This window comes from Apodemus sylvaticus, chromosome 2 (genome assembly GCF_947179515.1).
Source record: "Apodemus sylvaticus chromosome 2, mApoSyl1.1, whole genome shotgun sequence".
In the NCBI taxonomy this organism is placed as follows: domain Eukaryota; kingdom Metazoa; phylum Chordata; class Mammalia; order Rodentia; family Muridae; genus Apodemus; species Apodemus sylvaticus.
In genome coordinates, this window is record NC_067473.1 from 80515087 (window position 1) to 80531881 (window position 16795).

At 50.4% G+C, this 16795-nt stretch overlaps 1 protein-coding gene across 3 annotated transcripts in view; it reads left to right on the top strand.

Annotated features, from left to right (window-relative positions):
- Adcyap1r1 (ADCYAP receptor type I) overlaps positions 1-15831 on the top strand; it is a 42839-nt gene extending 27008 nt beyond the window's left edge. Inside the window, exons 13-16 of one of the 3 annotated variants that reach the window (XM_052173781.1) lie at positions 4966-5049; positions 8487-8616; positions 10017-10058; positions 11395-15831. In XM_052173781.1, the coding sequence (XP_052029741.1) occupies positions 4966-5049; positions 8487-8616; positions 10017-10058; positions 11395-11583 (445 nt within the window). In that variant the 3' untranslated portion in view covers positions 11584-15831. The remainder of the gene's footprint in view (positions 1-4965; positions 5050-8486; positions 8617-10016; positions 10059-11394) is intronic. The other 2 variants (XM_052173782.1, XM_052173783.1) reach the window with 2 other exon arrangements.
- Positions 15832-16795: the final 964 nt, after the last annotated feature.

Genomic DNA, 16795 nt, shown 5'->3' on the forward strand with positions numbered 1-16795 from the left:
AACCCTTTATTTGTCCATTTTTTCATGTTTTGCCATTTATTTATTTATTTATTTATTTATTTATTTATTTATTTATTTATTATTTTAACCAACCCTTACTTGTCTGTACCTGTGATGTAATAGGAAGTTATCCTTTGATATAAGCCATGATTTCTTGGTAGGGCAATGGTTATGTTGTTCCTTGCCCTGCACTAGAAAGCTAACCTTGTCCCAGAGAGTCACAAAACAGCCCCCTTGTTCCCCTCTCCCACCTCCGTGCCCACTGTAGGAAGCTGTCGTCACGCCTTTATGTCCAGCCTCAGTTTCTCTTGCTTGCCTATAAACTGGCTCCCCTACTGACTGTCACCTCTTGCAATTGGGACTGGCGAGAAGCTAAGTTAGCCTCATCCTCTCCCCAGCACTGCCAACCTTCCTCAGTCTTTCTGGTAGGCTTTGGGTTTTCTAAGGCCTCTGAGCCATCATCTCCTTTGGGCTGAATGGGAAGATTCCTCCTGCTTCTCCTACTTTGCCTGTGTAGAGACATGCATGGGAGCTCAGCCTTAGTAAATAAGGATGCTCTGGGAAGTCTGATCACACACTTGCCATCTCAAATGCCAGACAGCAGCAGTTACTCCCGGCCTGATGGGGAAGAGCGGCGGGCCTTCCTACTGCCTAGATAAGAGCCACTTGTGATTAGCGCATGGTTTATATTTATGTTTATATTTGATATTTTCCAGAACTCTGAAGAAGCAGCTAGTTGGTTTACTTCTTTAATGTAAAAACTGTATAGGCTTAGCCAGGGCTATTTGGTAGAGAAAACCAAACCTATGATAGTCTCCAGCCCCAAACACTAAAAACTCAGGTGGATGATGTCTGTAAGCTAGGGAAAGGGTAAGGCCGGACCAGCTTGCTCCTGTTGGATTCAGCTGTATGTCTGGTATCACCAGGGACAAGGAGACCATGTCGTTCTTGGTGACAAAGCCTCTGAGAGCTGCAGAGCATGTAAAAACATTTGCACACAGTTGATGCTCACAGACAATACAAGCTATCCCCAAGTAGAAGCCTCTTTTATAGCAGAGGACACTAGAGCCCCACGAAGCTTGGTGAATCCTGCAAGAAGGAGCTAGGCTGTGGCCAGGGTACAGGCCGTTGGCACCAGAGCTGGCTTGTGTTTTCTCTCCCTCATAGGCTCTAGATGTCCCCCATAAAGAAGTACCCCACATAAAGAAGAGCTTTAGGGGAGCTGGCTCTAAGGGGTCTTTTGCACTGGGGAGGATGGAGAACTTGGGGTGGGTAGGGCTTGGTGGGAGATTCCAGGGCTGTACCTGGGGCCCCAGATGTGTGTATTCTGCTGTAAAGCCCCTCCTAGTCTGCCCACAATAGCTCTCTGGTTTTTTCCTCTGTTTCCAGAACAAATTTAAGACTGAGAGTCCCCAAGAAAGCCCAAGAGGACCCCCTGCCTGTGCCCTCAGACCAACATTCACCCCCTTTCCTGTAGGTTGGTTCCAGCCATTCAGATGCTAAGGGTTTGTTCACTGTCAACCAATGTGCTCCTGGCTCAGCCTTGAAGGACCTGCTGGACATGGGGCCTGTGGAGGGTGGGGGAGCCTGGGCCTGTGTTAGGATCAGCAGGGGCTCAGATTAGGACTGTGCTAGCATTCCGTTCTGGGCTGGGCAGGGTTAGCTTGTTTTAGCCTGAAGCTCCCTGTCTCTGGAGAGTGGAGGAGAACAAGGTTTTCTGGAAGACTCAGAGAAAGCAAGGAGTGGCTCTGGCCAGTCACAGAGAAGCTTGGCTTCGTTCTTATTGCCAATGGCCTGCCCCACTCTCGGAGGCGGGCATTGGAATCTGCCTCCTAGGTCTGAGGTGGGGCGGAGAATCCTACGTGTACCCTCCTTAGGGATTCTTCATCACCTCCTTGGAAGGCTCTGTGCTGCAAGGCAGACTTTCAGTCAGGATGTCCAGCAAGGGGCTTTGCCTATAGGCCTAGTCTTTGCCTTCTAGTCCCTGTACCCCATAATGTCCACCCTGTTCAGGAATATCTGCCCCCAGGGTTCTGTCAGGGGTGATTTAGGGAATTTCTTATTCCCTCCCAAAAAATAACCCTGGAAAAGAAAACTTCCCACTAAGTCAGTGGCCACAAAGTTAGCCTGGTGTGGATCCCCTCTGGGAGCCCAGGCTCCTTCTGCCTCCCTGTTGGAGGAGGAAGTGGCATCGAGCCATCCTCCAGCAGGGATGCTGTTTCTGAGAAATGCTTCCTGCAGATCGGGCAGAGTTCTGAAGGTGCAGGTGAAGGTAGTTAGCATCAGGAAACCACCATGTTCTAGAGACTGCCAAGGAAGCAGTATTACATGAATTCCTAGGGTCCAAGGCAAAGAAGATAGGAATGCTCTTTGCACAGGGCATGGTCAGGATTGTCTATTCTCCTACTAGATGTTTCCTAGGCTGTAGTCCAGCCAGCCCTTCACATCAAAGGCTCTGTAGAAACCGTGTGCCAATTCAGGGATAGATGAGAGAGCTGAGACTCTGGGATAAATAGCCTTGACCTTTCTATAGATGAAGAGAAGCCATGTCAGAGCTGGGCCTGGAAACCAAGGCCCCCTGACCTGCAGATGGGGCTCTGCACCAGCCACTAGGCAAATTCCTGCAGGCCAACAACTCCCATTGACCACCAGAGGTCTCTGCCTTCCTTTTCAGAGGAGCCCACCTAACACACTTCTCTGAGTCTCCTGTGCTTCCTTGGACTCAGGGTGGCCCTCCAGTAGAGCTAGGTGCATCTCTAGATGAGACCTGGCTCCCTTCCGGCTTAGCTGTCCTAGGGCCCCCACGCCCGCCTTTCCCACGCTCCAGGCCAGCTCTTCTGCCATAGCACATCCTGTTGCTTTTCATCGAATCTGTTTGTAAGTCACTGCAGGCCAGGGGCAGGGGCTTGGGAGAGGGCCTCTTCCCCTCTTTCTCTGGAGATAGTGTCCCCTGAGATCCCTCTGGATGTCACCCTTCCTTTTGTTGCTCCTTTATGTGACCTTTCTGTCCCATCCCAGTGAACTTGTCATTAAACTGTCCTCTTGCTATTTTCAAGACAATTTAAAGGAAAATCAGAGGAGCACATTCATACTATAAGATGTCACGGCTTCCCCAAAAGGGAGGAACATGGGAAGTGTTGGGGAAAGGAAAGGTCTTAGGGGAGAAAGGCTAAAGCTTGGAATTCAAGATGGTGCCAGTTGAGCAACAGATACGTTGACTTGGACAGGCCCTGGCTCTGGTGCCTGCCTCAACCTGGGCTGAAAGGTTGTTAGCCATTTGGTCTGGGCAAGGGAGATGATAGGGAAAGGAGAGCTGGTGTTCTGCTGTGCCAAGAGATTCCCCCCTCTACACACACACACACACACACACACACACACACACACACACACACACACTCACTCACTGATCTCTTGTCATTCACCAAGGACCTACAAGAAACTTCTGAGATCCTATCTTGCAATAGGGCTTCCCCAGTACATTCCCAGGCTGTGGTTGAAATGCAGCTCTTGAGCTGGCAGGTCAGTAGGCCAGGGAGGCTCTGTTTCTAAGATGTGGTCAAGTACCATATCTTGTTTTTGCTGCTTGTCTAGGGGCCACTTGAATAGCAAGGCATAGAATAACACCTGCAAAATGGGGCTCCAGCACCCACCAGCTTTGAGGTGATAGGACATGAAAGATGCCATGGAGGGGAACAGCCCGCTGGGCAGGCTGGAGTTTGCTTGCCTCCTCTGGAAATTAGCAATACATGTTCTTGCCTCAGCAGAATGACTTGTCCCCTGTCTCTAGTTGCCTTTAATTCTACTCTCAGCTGGAGTGAGACAGCAGGTCTTTGGCTATTGAGGACCTAACTGCACCTGCGTACTTGTCTTCATTGGCATCTAATCCATCCACACCTGATTATGCATTCACTAGGCAGCATGAGGTGCCTCAGTTATCTCCATGCAGACATCACTTGTTATCTAAGGTGACATGACTCTTGATCTCTGGTAGGGAAACTAGCGTCCCTGGCTTATGCCAGCTGGAGCATGAGCAGGGCCCCAAAGAATCAGCAGAAGCAGGAGAAGTGTGTCTAGATGCCTGTAACTCAAGGCAGAAGGACGCACAGCCTGGCCCCTGTGCTGCCTCCTCAAGGCAATGTGTGTCCTCAGGAATTTGCCCTTCAGCCCTGTGTATATGCCTGGATGGAGCAGTCTAGCTTGGCGCTGTCCTGTGGAGCTCTGCAAATGACCTGTTTCTGTGTCCAGCATCACCCCTAGCCATATCTGACTAGTGAGCCCTGATACTGTGACTAGAATGATCGAGGAAGTAGAGGTTTCTTTCCATTGGATTTTGATTAATTTTCACTTGAATAGCCACCTAGGAGAGTGGCTACCTTAATAGGTAAATAGAACTCTAGACTAACAATCAGTCCATTAAGCCTGGCTTGCCCCTGCCTTCTGTGTGTGCTTACACCGAGCCGAGGTGGGAATGAGGCAAGGGGAGCCAATCAGAACAGTCATGGTGATCTTTGCTACCAAGCCCAGAACTCTATCCCCTCATGCCAGCCATGCGCGAGGTCTACAGAGTGAGTGTCCAGTTATTCATCTCACTGGAAGACTTTGGCAAAGCCATGCTCTAAGACTGGAGATGATACCAGAGATGGCCTCTGGCTTCCTGTCTGACTCCTATCTCAGGCCTCATCTCCTGAACATATCTGCCTTTTAATACTACTTGCCTCTTAGTGGTCCCAGTGTATGTGTGTGTGTGTGTGTGGGCACACACATGTATACTTACGAAATACATTTCCTTGTCCAAAGCTTACTGTTTGATTCCTTAGCTTCCCCATCCTCCTCCTTAGCTTGTCTCCATCCCTCACTTCTCTGCCCTCCCTGTGCCCTGTGAATTAAGGCTTCCCAAGTCCTACTGCAGTTTCTTCATTGCCCAGTGTCCCCACCTGACAGAAGTGCTAATCTTGTCACACCCAGCAGCTGCGTGCAGAAATGCTACTGCAAGCCACAGCGGGCTCAGCAGCACTCTTGCAAGATGTCAGAACTATCCACCATTACTCTGTAAGTGTGTGTGGCCGTGGCTGTGGCCGGGCGTCCTGGAGGGGTGGGGATTTGCATGTTGCTATTTGCTGCCACTGCCTTGTGCTTGTGTTCCGCTGGGCTGGAGGAGTGTGGAGAGCCGCCCCGAGCCTCCCAGCCTGCCCTCTTCCTGGCTGTTGCATGTTGATATATGTCTTGCGAGTTCTCTGCAGTCTTGTGGGTGGGGCAGGAGGGCATGCGGGTACTGGAGCTGTGGCATCGCAGGGACATCTTGACTTGGTGACTACTGATGCCTACCTCACCCCTCAGTCAGCAGTTAGTGGCTGCTGACTGAAGTGTGTCCTTCCTCAGGTCCCTACTTTTCTGGGCTTTAAGCTCAGAGCTGGGGTGAGCTCCCCATGGGCTGAGCACATTGTGTGCAACTTGGCTAAATCTCAGTGTCCGCAGGGATCCTATAAGGTGGCTCCTTACACTGCCTTCGTTCTATAGACGAGAAACTGGAGCTTGATGAGGTAGAGTAAGCCACAAAACTGGAAGGCAAGGACAGGGACCTGGAGCATCCTAACAATCACACCTTAGGTCCCCTATGACACCCACAAAGTAGGAAGTGCAGCCTTCCTGGAAACCTACTGAAACTGGGTGGCTCTGATCTTTTTGGGTCTGTAGGATCTCCTTCCTCCTGATGTCTCTTTGGGATAGGAGGGCAGAGGTAGAGGCGGTGTCATGGTCTCTCTGGGTTAGTCACAGTTCAAGGCTTATCACCTCAGAGGTCCACAGGTCCCACACGCTGGGTTCACAAAGCCTCCTTATCGGTCACCACTCGTTGCTGTCTGCCAATGGCCCCTAAGGTATCCCTGGCTGTCATCTCTGCCTAGGCCACAGGAGCATCAGAGCTGTGAGAGGGCGGATGCTGCTCATGGGCCGTACCCTGGGAAACCTCTATTCAGATCCACATCTGTCCTGTGTCTAGAAAGGGTCTGGCACTGTCCCTGAATCCATGAAATGTAATACCACTGTGAACACTGGGGAGCCTTGGCATTTGGTACCCAGGTTCTGTTTTTATCTGTTGGAGCAAGAACTTGGAATGGGTCCACTGTAGAGGGGAAAGCAGGGGGAGGAAAGCAGGGCCCTCACCTGCTCCAGGACCCACCAGGACCCCCATTCATATACTTTTCTAGCTCTTCCAACTTCCATTCTATCTCCAGACACACCCTGCTGTTTTCTGGTGCCACATCCTGGGCACTGAGAGGCAAGCACGGCCTGATGCCAGGGAAATGTTGAGTTTTAAGGATTCTAGCTGATGTGCCTGGGGAGTCCTGCTGCTCTTCCACGGAACAGGCATCTCCAGTGTTGACTATGTGCCCGAAGATATTTGCTGTGAGACCTAACAGATAAAAGGGGCCTTCTACTAGGTATGAACTGCAATGAGGACAGACTGCTAGGAGCCCATGTGGGCCCATTGCAGGGACTCACTCAGATCCTGTTGGCCCTGTCCTGGTCTAGGGACCCCCAGTGACTATAGAATTGCTGCATTTGAGTAAGGAGGGGACTGTGAGACCCACAACTGCAGGCTTTTCCCTTTCCGGGCTGAACCATGTAAAGGTCTCCTCCAGCTTATTTTTCCTCCTCTTCTTCTCCCCAACCCCTGCTCCGTTCCTCTTCCTCCTCCTTCTTGTCTTCCCTCTAATAGAAGGTAGGACAAGGGCCTTGTACAGAAGCTAGTGATTTAGCAGATTCAAGCCCAGGAGGAATGCTCAGAACTCACCATCCAGAGGCAAATGAGAGTTCAGTGAACTCATGAGGAGAGCTTACCAGCCAGGGAGCCTACAGTGAAAACTGCAGCTTCTCTCTTTCTTATTTTTAACACAAAAAACCAGTAACTGAGAACTTAACACTGGATGACAAGTCACATCCACACCATTTAAATAGCCTTACAGTTAAACACATCGTAAAGACCAGCTAAATCAGTATTTACATTTATAAATCTCTGAAGACACCATGAGAAAGCTTGTGTCCCTTCACTAAGCAAAACAGAGAACTGCGTCTGATGATGGTGGAATGAAATTAAAACATTAAAAAATACCAGTATTTACAGCAGCATTGATCCTTTATAAATAGAGAATATGAAAATGCATTGTCATTGAACGATAATAAAAAATTGAGGTGATATTATTCCCTTTCCTGATTAATAATGAAATTTCTTCTGTTAAGTAAAGTTTTTATGTCATCTTATAATAAAAGCCAAAAAGTAACTTTTATTTCTATTTATAAAAGAAAGACTTTTCTATATGTACCTTTGAGAACAGAATTTGAAGAAATCATGTAAGATGATAAAGCATTTGAATGGTACAATAGATGTTAAAAGAAAGGAAGCCAGTGGTCTGGCTTTTCTTGAAATCTGGATCCCAGCATTCAATGGAATGCTTTCTCCCAGAGAGACTTGGAGTGGGAGATGAGGGGCGTAGGGTAGACTTGCTCCCCGTCAGATGGTTACCCTTACATATACTGTCCACGTCCGTCCTGTGACAAGGAATGGTGGAGCTGACGGTCCCAGGGGCTGGGTACAGCTGAGGGAAAAACATCTGGAGAGAAGAGCTTGGCTCTTTGGGGGAGGCTGCAGAGGGCTAGCAAGATGGGAAGGGCAGAAATGGGGCCCCACTCGGGGAAGCCCCTGTAATGATCTGCTCCCTCTGGAGCAGCCGTTCCTAGTCCTGTGTACCTGACACCCTCCCTCACTGTGGACTTCTGCCCCTGTACTGTTCTGAGACCCTACCCTACTCTTGGTTCTACCCCAAGAGCTAAGAGCAGGAGAGGACCCCAGAACTGGTGGGCTCTCCTGCTGTCCCATTCTCAGGGCAGACACCCTTCCCATCTACTGACTCTGTTTCTGGGGCAGCAGCTCTCTCCTGTGCAGGCAGAATTTCTGCTCAGTCATCAAGTCCTTCCTTGAGCCCTCTTCCCCCTCCCCCCCAAGTTCTTCTTTGGCCTACCTAGGACCCTCCTTCCCGGCCATCAGCAATGCACCAGATGTCCCTAGCTACACCCAGATGCGGAAGAGTCCTATTCTCAGGGGTCTTAGGAGAGTTAGTTTTGAGTTCATGATGCTTCCTTCTGAGACAGGATAGGTTTGCTTTGGCTCAAGACTCTGGAATCCTATCCTGAGTTTTCCTCTGACTTTACACATTACTCAAGGGAGTTCTACAAATGGAACATTTTCAGCGGTCCCGCAGGATACCAACTCGGTGCCCTGCAGACTGGGGAAGCCCCTGTACAGCATCTCAGGAATGCTGGGTACTAGTTGGCTCTCTTGGTTCCAGCCCGCTCTGCACCAGTAAAGGGTGCCAAGCAGTCTGTGAACAGGAGCACTGAAGGGTAGCTAGGACCGATGACAGGCCCTCTGCCCTCTGTGCTCCCCAGTCCTGCGGTCCCCAGAACAGATGTTTGTTCTTTCCTGACAGACGGCTGGCCCGCTCCACCCTGCTGCTCATCCCACTCTTTGGAATCCACTACACAGTGTTCGCCTTCTCTCCAGAGAATGTTAGCAAGAGGGAGAGACTCGTGTTTGAGCTTGGGCTGGGCTCCTTCCAGGTAGGCATGGTGCATGCTGAGAGCACCGTTTGTTGGAAGCTAAGCCCTGACCTCTGACCTGATGCCACCCCTGTAATCTCGTGAGCCCCAACTTCTAACCTCAGGGTTTGTCTCCGGCATGAGTTCTAGAGCAGATGTCCTCTATAGTCCTGTCTGCTGCTGTAAGAAGATGTAATGAAGTCTGCCTGTCACTGTGCCTGGGGCTCCTGATCCAGGATTCCTGAGTGACTTGAGAGGAAATCTCTCCATAAAGCCCAGGCGTTAGGATCCTGTGCTGTGTCCACATGCTAACTTAAGCCACATATCCCAGCAACATGAGGACTGGAGTTCTGTCTTATCCACCCTGGCACAGAGCATCCAGATATAGGGCCAGACACAGAAAAATGAATGGTCTGGAGGTGCCTGGGCAGATCCTTAAATGAATGAGTACATGGGTGCGGGGCAAGAGGAGGACCAGAACAAGGAGCACATAAGCAGGAAAGAGCACGTGGCTATAAGCAAGTGCGGGTCTCACAGCTGGGAACTGAATGAGCAGTGGTAGTGGGTGGTAGGGGCTGTGTCCTCTCACCTGTTTAAATTAGCACGTGAGCTTGATGGTCAGAAAACACTCTGCAATTGACTTGGATTTTAACTCAAAGCTGTTTCCCCAGATTCACATTCTTACTCTGATGAGACTGAGAGTCTTCGAGATGAAGCTCTGACCTAGAAATTGCAATCCAAGGCTCCAATTTTTATTTTATATTATATATTATATATAAATATGCACAATATTTTATATATGTGTACTGGCATATTCTAGCCATTGTTCCTCTGGCTTTTTTAAATGAAAGCCCAAGGCACTGAGGTGCTACAGACCTGGTCTTCAGCATTCAGGAAAAGGTTGCTTTGATTGGTGTGGAAGAGCTAAGTTCATATGCTGTCAAGTACTTACCACACGCACTTTGCTTTGCTGTGTTGTGTATGGAAGCAGCTTGCCAAGGGAGGGTAGAGCGGGGAGTAGTGATGGGTTAAGGTGATCTATGTCTGTTCTGTTTTGGAGTCCTGCTCCCAGGAGCCTGCACACTAGTGGCTTCCTCTAGAAAGGGCCAGTAGCTTCCGTAGGAAATGGGAGGAAGGGAGTCTTTGGCGATGACAAGTGTTTGTCTAAGTGAGTGTGAGATCCGAGATGAGGTGTTTATAGGTGGGAACTGGTCTATCAGCCATTTGTCTCCGCGGAAGTGCCTGTCTTAGTGGAGGATGGCATCCCAGCCTCACTTAGAGCCTTGGGCACGAATGACCTGTTTAGACTGTGGTGTTTTCTTCTTTCTGGTATCTTTTCCAGTGCTATTCCTCCCACAGTGTGTCTGGGGGTGGGGCATCTCTTGCTGGTTGCCTTATGGCTGTCTGTGTTCTCTCCCCAGGGCTTTGTGGTGGCTGTACTCTACTGCTTCCTGAATGGGGAGGTAAGACACAGTTTGGCCACCTTTCTCAGCAGTATGGTAGAGCTCGTCAGGGAGAGACTGGGAGCAGATCCATCCGATGGGATCTCCCAGGTTGCCAGTATTGAGGATGGGCTTAGCTGTCAGTGTTATATCCTACCAACATCTCCTGGCATCTCCCACCGCTTCCAGAATTACTGCACTTCAGCCGATTAAGGTTATAACTGTAGACAGAGTAGATAGTTCAGATATAGTAAAGGCACTATGGCTGCTGAGAACACGACTCCAGGGCACATCTTCTCCAAAAAACATGCCTTAGTGGGTAGGAATAAGTCCTATAGGGCATCAGGTTGTGGTGGGCTGTGCAGTAAGCCACCCTGTCTGTCTAGCCCTGCTAGGACAGAGCCCATGAGAGCCTGGAATCTTCCAAAGGTGTTTCATTTCCAGAGCTATCCCTCTCTAGCCTGTTGGGATAATGTTCTGGAACAGAGATCCCAGGATAGAGGTGCCTGGGAAGTGGCGGGGACTGGCTCAGTGGAGAGGAGCATTTACTCTGAGGCTCTGGTCCAATCTTGGCCTCAGCAGGCTCGTCTTCTTGTTTGCATCTAAGACCCACCTACCAACAGCTAGCCTCCATGGCCGGAAGGTCAGCCTATAGTGAAGATCAGACTATAACAGGTCAGATCGTGAGAGCCCAGAGAGAGCCTTGCTTAAAGGTCCTGGGGGCACCAAGCTGCGGGAGTGTGGGCATCTGGACAGGCGTTTGCCAAGGGTGTGGGAGCACGAAGTAGGGAAAACGGGTACAGGGGCAGCTTTTCATCACGCAGCTTGTATACTGCATACAGGTTTTGGCTGAAGTGACATGGGGGCTGAGGCTTTCTTGGCATGACCACCATTTACTATATGGAGAGCTACATGAGGGGGAGGGCTTGCCAAGAGGCATGGACTCTTTTATAACTCCTAGTCTCAGAAGTCTTCTCATCTTGGAAGCATCCAGAGCTGTGGCTTTCTAGGTCTTCTCCAGAGAAGTGGATATCACCATCCATGGGCTTTGGGCACCTGGGATATTTCAACCTATCTGAGTAAATCTTAGATGCGTCCCACAGTGGTAACCAAGGGCGAGGATCTTTATTTGATCCGTATGCCTCAAGAGGTTGCTAGGAAAGACTTCTCGACAGTTCTAAAGGACTGGTCTCTGAGAGGCCCAGTCAGCAGGGACTTTGCTGGGACAGGCTGGGACAAAGCTGCAGGACACAGCTGAGGAGTGGGAGGCGGGTGGGCGGTTGTGATGGCAGCTGGTAAAGCGCCAGGCCAGGTCATAGAAGATACTGGGAAGCCACATGCGTGTTGCTCATTGCAGGTGCAGGCAGAGATGAAGAGGAAATGGAGGAGCTGGAAGGTGAACCGTTACTTCACCATGGACTTCAAGCAGCGGCACCCATCCCTGGCCAGCAGTGGAGTGAATGGGGGCACCCAGCTGTCCATCCTGAGCAAGAGCAGCTCCCAGCTCCGCATGTCCAGCCTTCCGGCCGACAACTTGGCCACCTGAGCCCTGTCTCCCTACTTCTGCACAGGCTGGGGCTGCGGGCCATTGCCTGCGCATGTTTGTGCCTCCCCCCTCTCCTTAGGCAGGCCCTGGGTAGGAAGCTGGGCTCCTCCCCAAAGGGGCAGAGAGAGATAGGGTATATAGGCTGATATTGCTCCTCCTGTTTGGGTCCCACCTACTGTGGTCCACTGAGCCCAATTTGACATGTAAATACACCTCAAATTTGGAAAGTTGCCCCATCTCTTCCCCCCCAACCCATGACCCTGCTCACCTCTGCCAGGCCCCAGCTCGACCTATTGTGTCAAAGCCAGCCTCAGTGATGGCCTGATCCCAGGTACAAGGCCTTGTGAACTGAGTTTGAAACATGCCTGCTTTGGAGAGACTGGGGTAGTGACCACCCCATCAGCCTTGCAGCAAATTGACTTTGGATGTGGACCCTTCTCAGCCGGTACCAAGTCCTACAGTTGGCCAGGGATACAGCTCAGTGTCCTGAGCATCCTTTGGAGCTGGTCAGCCGAGCCTCCTTTTGCTTACGTCTAAGTTGTCCAGGTGCCCAGCTCCTGTGCGCCTGGATGACGGGAAGGCTCTAGGGCTCTTTCAAAGACTTACATTGAGGTAGGGTGAGGGTCAGAGAAAGTTCTGGTGCTTTTCATTTGCTCTGAGAGCTGAGAAATGCAGATTCAATTGGGAAGGAGATGGGATAGCTGAAGACCTTACCACATCCATGACTGTGCCCCTGACTCAAGACTGTATTATGCGGTGGCTTTATTTCTCCACTTCTTGCCCACAATGGATGGTCCGAAGAAGCTGTTCTCCAGCCACAGCAACCACAGAAAGCCCCTCGCTCTCCCCTCTTCATTGCCCCATAAATCAAAGCCATGTCTAGAATGGAGCAGCCACTTTGCAGTAAAATCAATGAGTTCCGAGGCAACTTTCAATTTCCATAAGCCAAGTCCTGGGTCCAGGGCTCCCCACAGCCCCACCTCTACTGATTACGAGGAATCCTACAGGCCACCCCCAGCCTGGACTCAATTACTAAACTCTGATTTGTCTGCAAGACTCCATCCACGTGCCCTTGGCATTCAAATCACTCGTGGGGCCTCTTAGGGTGTTGGAGGTGATACAGCATCTATCATGGGCATGGGCGAAAGCTGCTGGTGGGACTGCCCATCTTGGCTCTCCAGCTGCAAGTTGCACAGCCATAACCCAAGACTTTAAAATAAGGCCACACCCAGATTTGGGAAGGTAGACGGGATAAAAGTAGTGCCATGGGGCCATGGGGCCCACCTCATTCCATGTAGATGCTTGTTCCTGTCCCTGCCTCTGTGGGCTTGTTCATGACTGTGCTCGGGACTGCATGGGGAGTGTGGGATGGGGATGCTGCCTTGCTTGCTGTTGTATTAAGTAGAAGGAGTTCTAGGAGACTTGAGATAGTGCTTCTGGAGGAGCCATTGGAAAGACGGGAGAAGATTCTAATATGGTTTAAAGACGTGTTCTGTGCTCTTGACCAGTGAAGTAAGTTCTTGGGTCTTTGGCAAAGCTGGAAAGAGAGAGGGCCTCCTTGTCTTTCCCGGAAACATTCAGTGGCTTGGACCAACCACTGAGTGTGCATCAGCTCTTTCCCCCTGCACCTTATTTCTCCCCGCCAGCCAGCCAGCCTCTCCCCTGTTCTGAGAACCAGGTTATCAGCCAAACAAGAATCAGTTGATCCCCTTGCACTTTGGATACTTCTAGGGAGCCTGAGCTGCTTAGAAGAAGCCTTGGTTCAGGATTCCAGCTGGGTTCATGACTGTGAACGCAGTGTGCCCTGTGCTGGGCCACAGCATCCTTGTTTATGAAATGAGGCGGTTTCTAGAGCTTTTCCAGGTTCTGCATTAGTTAAAAACTAAGGCAGGTAAACAGAGATGTATCCTTGTGAAAATCATCTAAGGTGTGTGTGTGTGTGTCTCTGTGTGTGTCTGTGTGTGTGTGTCTGTGTGTCCACGCACGCGCGTGTGTGCATGTACATGTGTGTATGGAGGGGAATGACATTCTGTTTATTTTCCCATTTGGATGCCACGTGGTATCCAAAGCTGGTAGAGCAGAGGGAAGCTCAGGCCATGGACATTTGAATGGGGCCTCAGGCATCATGTGCAGAACCAGCCCTTTCTGCCAGGCAGGGACAGGTTGCCTGTGGCACCTCCATGCAAGGTGCCCTCCTTGGGCTAGGAGCCCCATTCACTTGTCACTACCCCCTCCAGTGGCTCTGCTTCACTGTGGAAGGAAATACTGTGACTTTCTGGTTGCATTACTGCAAAACAGCAAAAACCAGATCACCTGAGCCCCACCGCTTCCTGAGCCCTGGGCCTTTGTCCGCCAAGAACTTCCGGGTTCCTGTGGCTTTGTTTTTCTGTCTGAAGGAATCTTTTTGTTAGTCTTGTGATCAGATATACAGGAAGGGTTTTGCATGTTGCATTAAGGTCTGGCTCCCAGGTTGCAGGCAGTGAAGGGACAGCACAAGGCTGAGTGAAACCCTTCTTCCTCTTTGACCTTCTTACACAGTGCAAGCAATAAGACTTGTTGATTTGTGTGCATTCAAGTGTACCTCTGGGGTTCTGTCTAACACCAACTATCTTCCCTTGGAATGTGCCCCAGGCAAGGCTTGCAGTAATATATAGCCTGGACCCACAAAAGGGCAATTGATAAGGAAATCCTGTGTGGTAGGTAAAAAGGGCGTCATGGATTTGGAAGCCTGGAGGCAGGAACATAGCAGATTTAAGGGGCACCCAGCTGGTGGAAGATCACTCCTGGGAAATGGAGGCTTGTTCTATGAAACCTTAAAGGCCAAATGGACCATCCCGTTTTGGGGATAAGGACATCCCTGCCCTTATCTCCTGTCATAGCTGTTCAACTCCAGGGTCAGAAGCACTTGTCAGGAGAGGATGCAGTCCTCAGGAGATGGTATTCCATATCAGGAATCCTTAGACTGTCAGGAAGCCAGAGGAACTTAGAGGTGCTGCAGTTTTGAGCCTCAGTATGCACCACGCTTAAGATCTGACTACTTTCTCAGTGTACAGAGAAGAAGTCCTTCCTGATGCACAGCATCCCACAGTGATGCCTTTCCTAACCCTGGGATGGGGCTTGGTAAGGGCCGGGTGGTGGAAATAACCCTGCATCTGTTGCCCAGTACCAGGGTCTCTGCTGTTTGGTCTGTACCCTCTCTTCCTTGGAGGGAAAGCTGCAAGAGACTCTCTTTTTAATTCCTTGAGTACCCTTTGCTCCCTACCAAAAGAAGACAGCAAGTCCCCTGACACTGCAAATTTCACTTGAGCCTAGGGAGCTGCAAAACCAGGTGGGCCTAGCCTGTTTTTGAATTGCATTGCATTGAATTGTACCAGTATTACACAGCCCTGCATGTGAGCCAGATGCAACACTCCAAGCAGCTGTGGAGTACAATGTACCTTTTGCAGGAGTGGCTGTACCTGCAGAAAGCCCAGGAGTACACAGTACAGTGCAAGAGAAGCATCAGAGTTGGCCTGGTAGAAGGATACCTACTAGCAAACTTGGCCCTCTCCATCTGTTCTGGGACTCCACACTTCCCTACCCTTCACGCCTGCTCTGCAATGAGGTGGCTGTGGTCACATACATCATCATCTACCCTCTAACTAGGGATGAGGTGGAGGTGAAATGCTCCCTGGGAGTTCACAAGCTCTGAAAACAACACAGCCATGTGCTCATGTGAAGATCCTGAAAGGTATCTCCCTTTGCAGCCAGGCTACTGCTTTGAGCCCTTTTGGGTTAACCCATTTGTAAAACCACCAGCATGAGTGTGAGGAGGAGGCCACAGGGCTCTGGTGGACATCAAATCTCAGCGTTACCGTCATCACTGTTCAGTTTGCTTTGAAGGTAAGGATGAGGAGAACTCTGCTATGAGCAACTCTGTGCTGTCTGCCTAGGAATCCTTCAGTGGATGGAACACTCCTCAAGTGAGCCAAATGCCCATTCTTTCTCCCTTCCCTGAACTCCAGGTCCTGTGCTGTGTCTGTACTCAGCCATGTGTGTTTTGTCTGCTGTCTGTCTTCTGAGGCTTAGCGTCTGTCAGGGCTGGGGTGGTTCAGCCCTTAGTACTCCAGGTGTGGTTCCAGGTTCACTCATGGGAGCTGGACCAGTCTGGGTTTAATCTCCCACAATAAAGATAAGTCCCACGGACCTCACTGCTACTGCTGCCTCCATTAACGCTGTGCTCACACCTTGTCTGGGATTTTAAGGATGTCAAACTGCTGTAGATGACTCAATAAATGTCTTATCGTTTTTCTTGGTGCCTGTAAATTGCTGAAAGTAGAGGGCAGGGGAAAGAGGCAGGAGGGGAGGGGACTCCCCCCAGATCTGATTAACCCACAGTAATGTAGTCTGCAAGCCCTCATGGCCTTTTGGATTCTGGAAGGGGGCCTGAGGATGGGGTTGGGAAGACGGAGGAGGGGAAGAGAGGAAGCCTTGGCCGTTCACACAATGTGGGGAGCTCCATTCACTTGCTGAAAGTGGAAATAGTTTACCCCGAAGTCTTTGATGCTTCAGGCCTTGGTGTCATTTGGTGGGAGCAGCCCGCAGATTCTGAAAGCTTGCCTGCAGGGTGTGTTTCCGTTCAGCCCAGGTGTGCCCTTGGCTGTCAGTGTTCCTGAGAGTGAGAGCCACCCCTCTCCCTGTCACACAAGGTAATGGATTCCAAGTGGCTCTCCTTTCCTTGAGGGCCTAGTGATTGTTATAACTTCCTAACTCATGATGTTAGTAATATTTTAATTGCCAAGAAAAGAATGCCAGGAAAAGTCACCGAACCCGTGCCAGGGTGAAGAAGCAAGACGAGTTATCCAAAGCTCCATGCCATGCCAGGAAACTGATGCCCAGGTTGTGGGCACAGCACCTGTCACCATCCCAACTGATGAGCCTGTTATGCTGTGGTATTGGCATTGCAGTTGTCACTGCCTCTGAAGTCCATTACTTCAGACATTTTGCCAGCAAGGTATCCCACATGTAGCATGCTGCCTCTGGCTGTGCATTTCTTGTCAAAGCTGCATCTGATCGCTTTGCAGGGGGCTGCCCCACTTGTGGGCACGGTGCTTTAGTGGCTTCATCTGAAGCAGGCCATGGTTGCAAATCTGGGGATTTTAAAAATCATTCCCAAAGTATTAAGGAGGCCTGAGAATAGAAAGCACCAGCTACGATGAGCTAGAAGCCTACA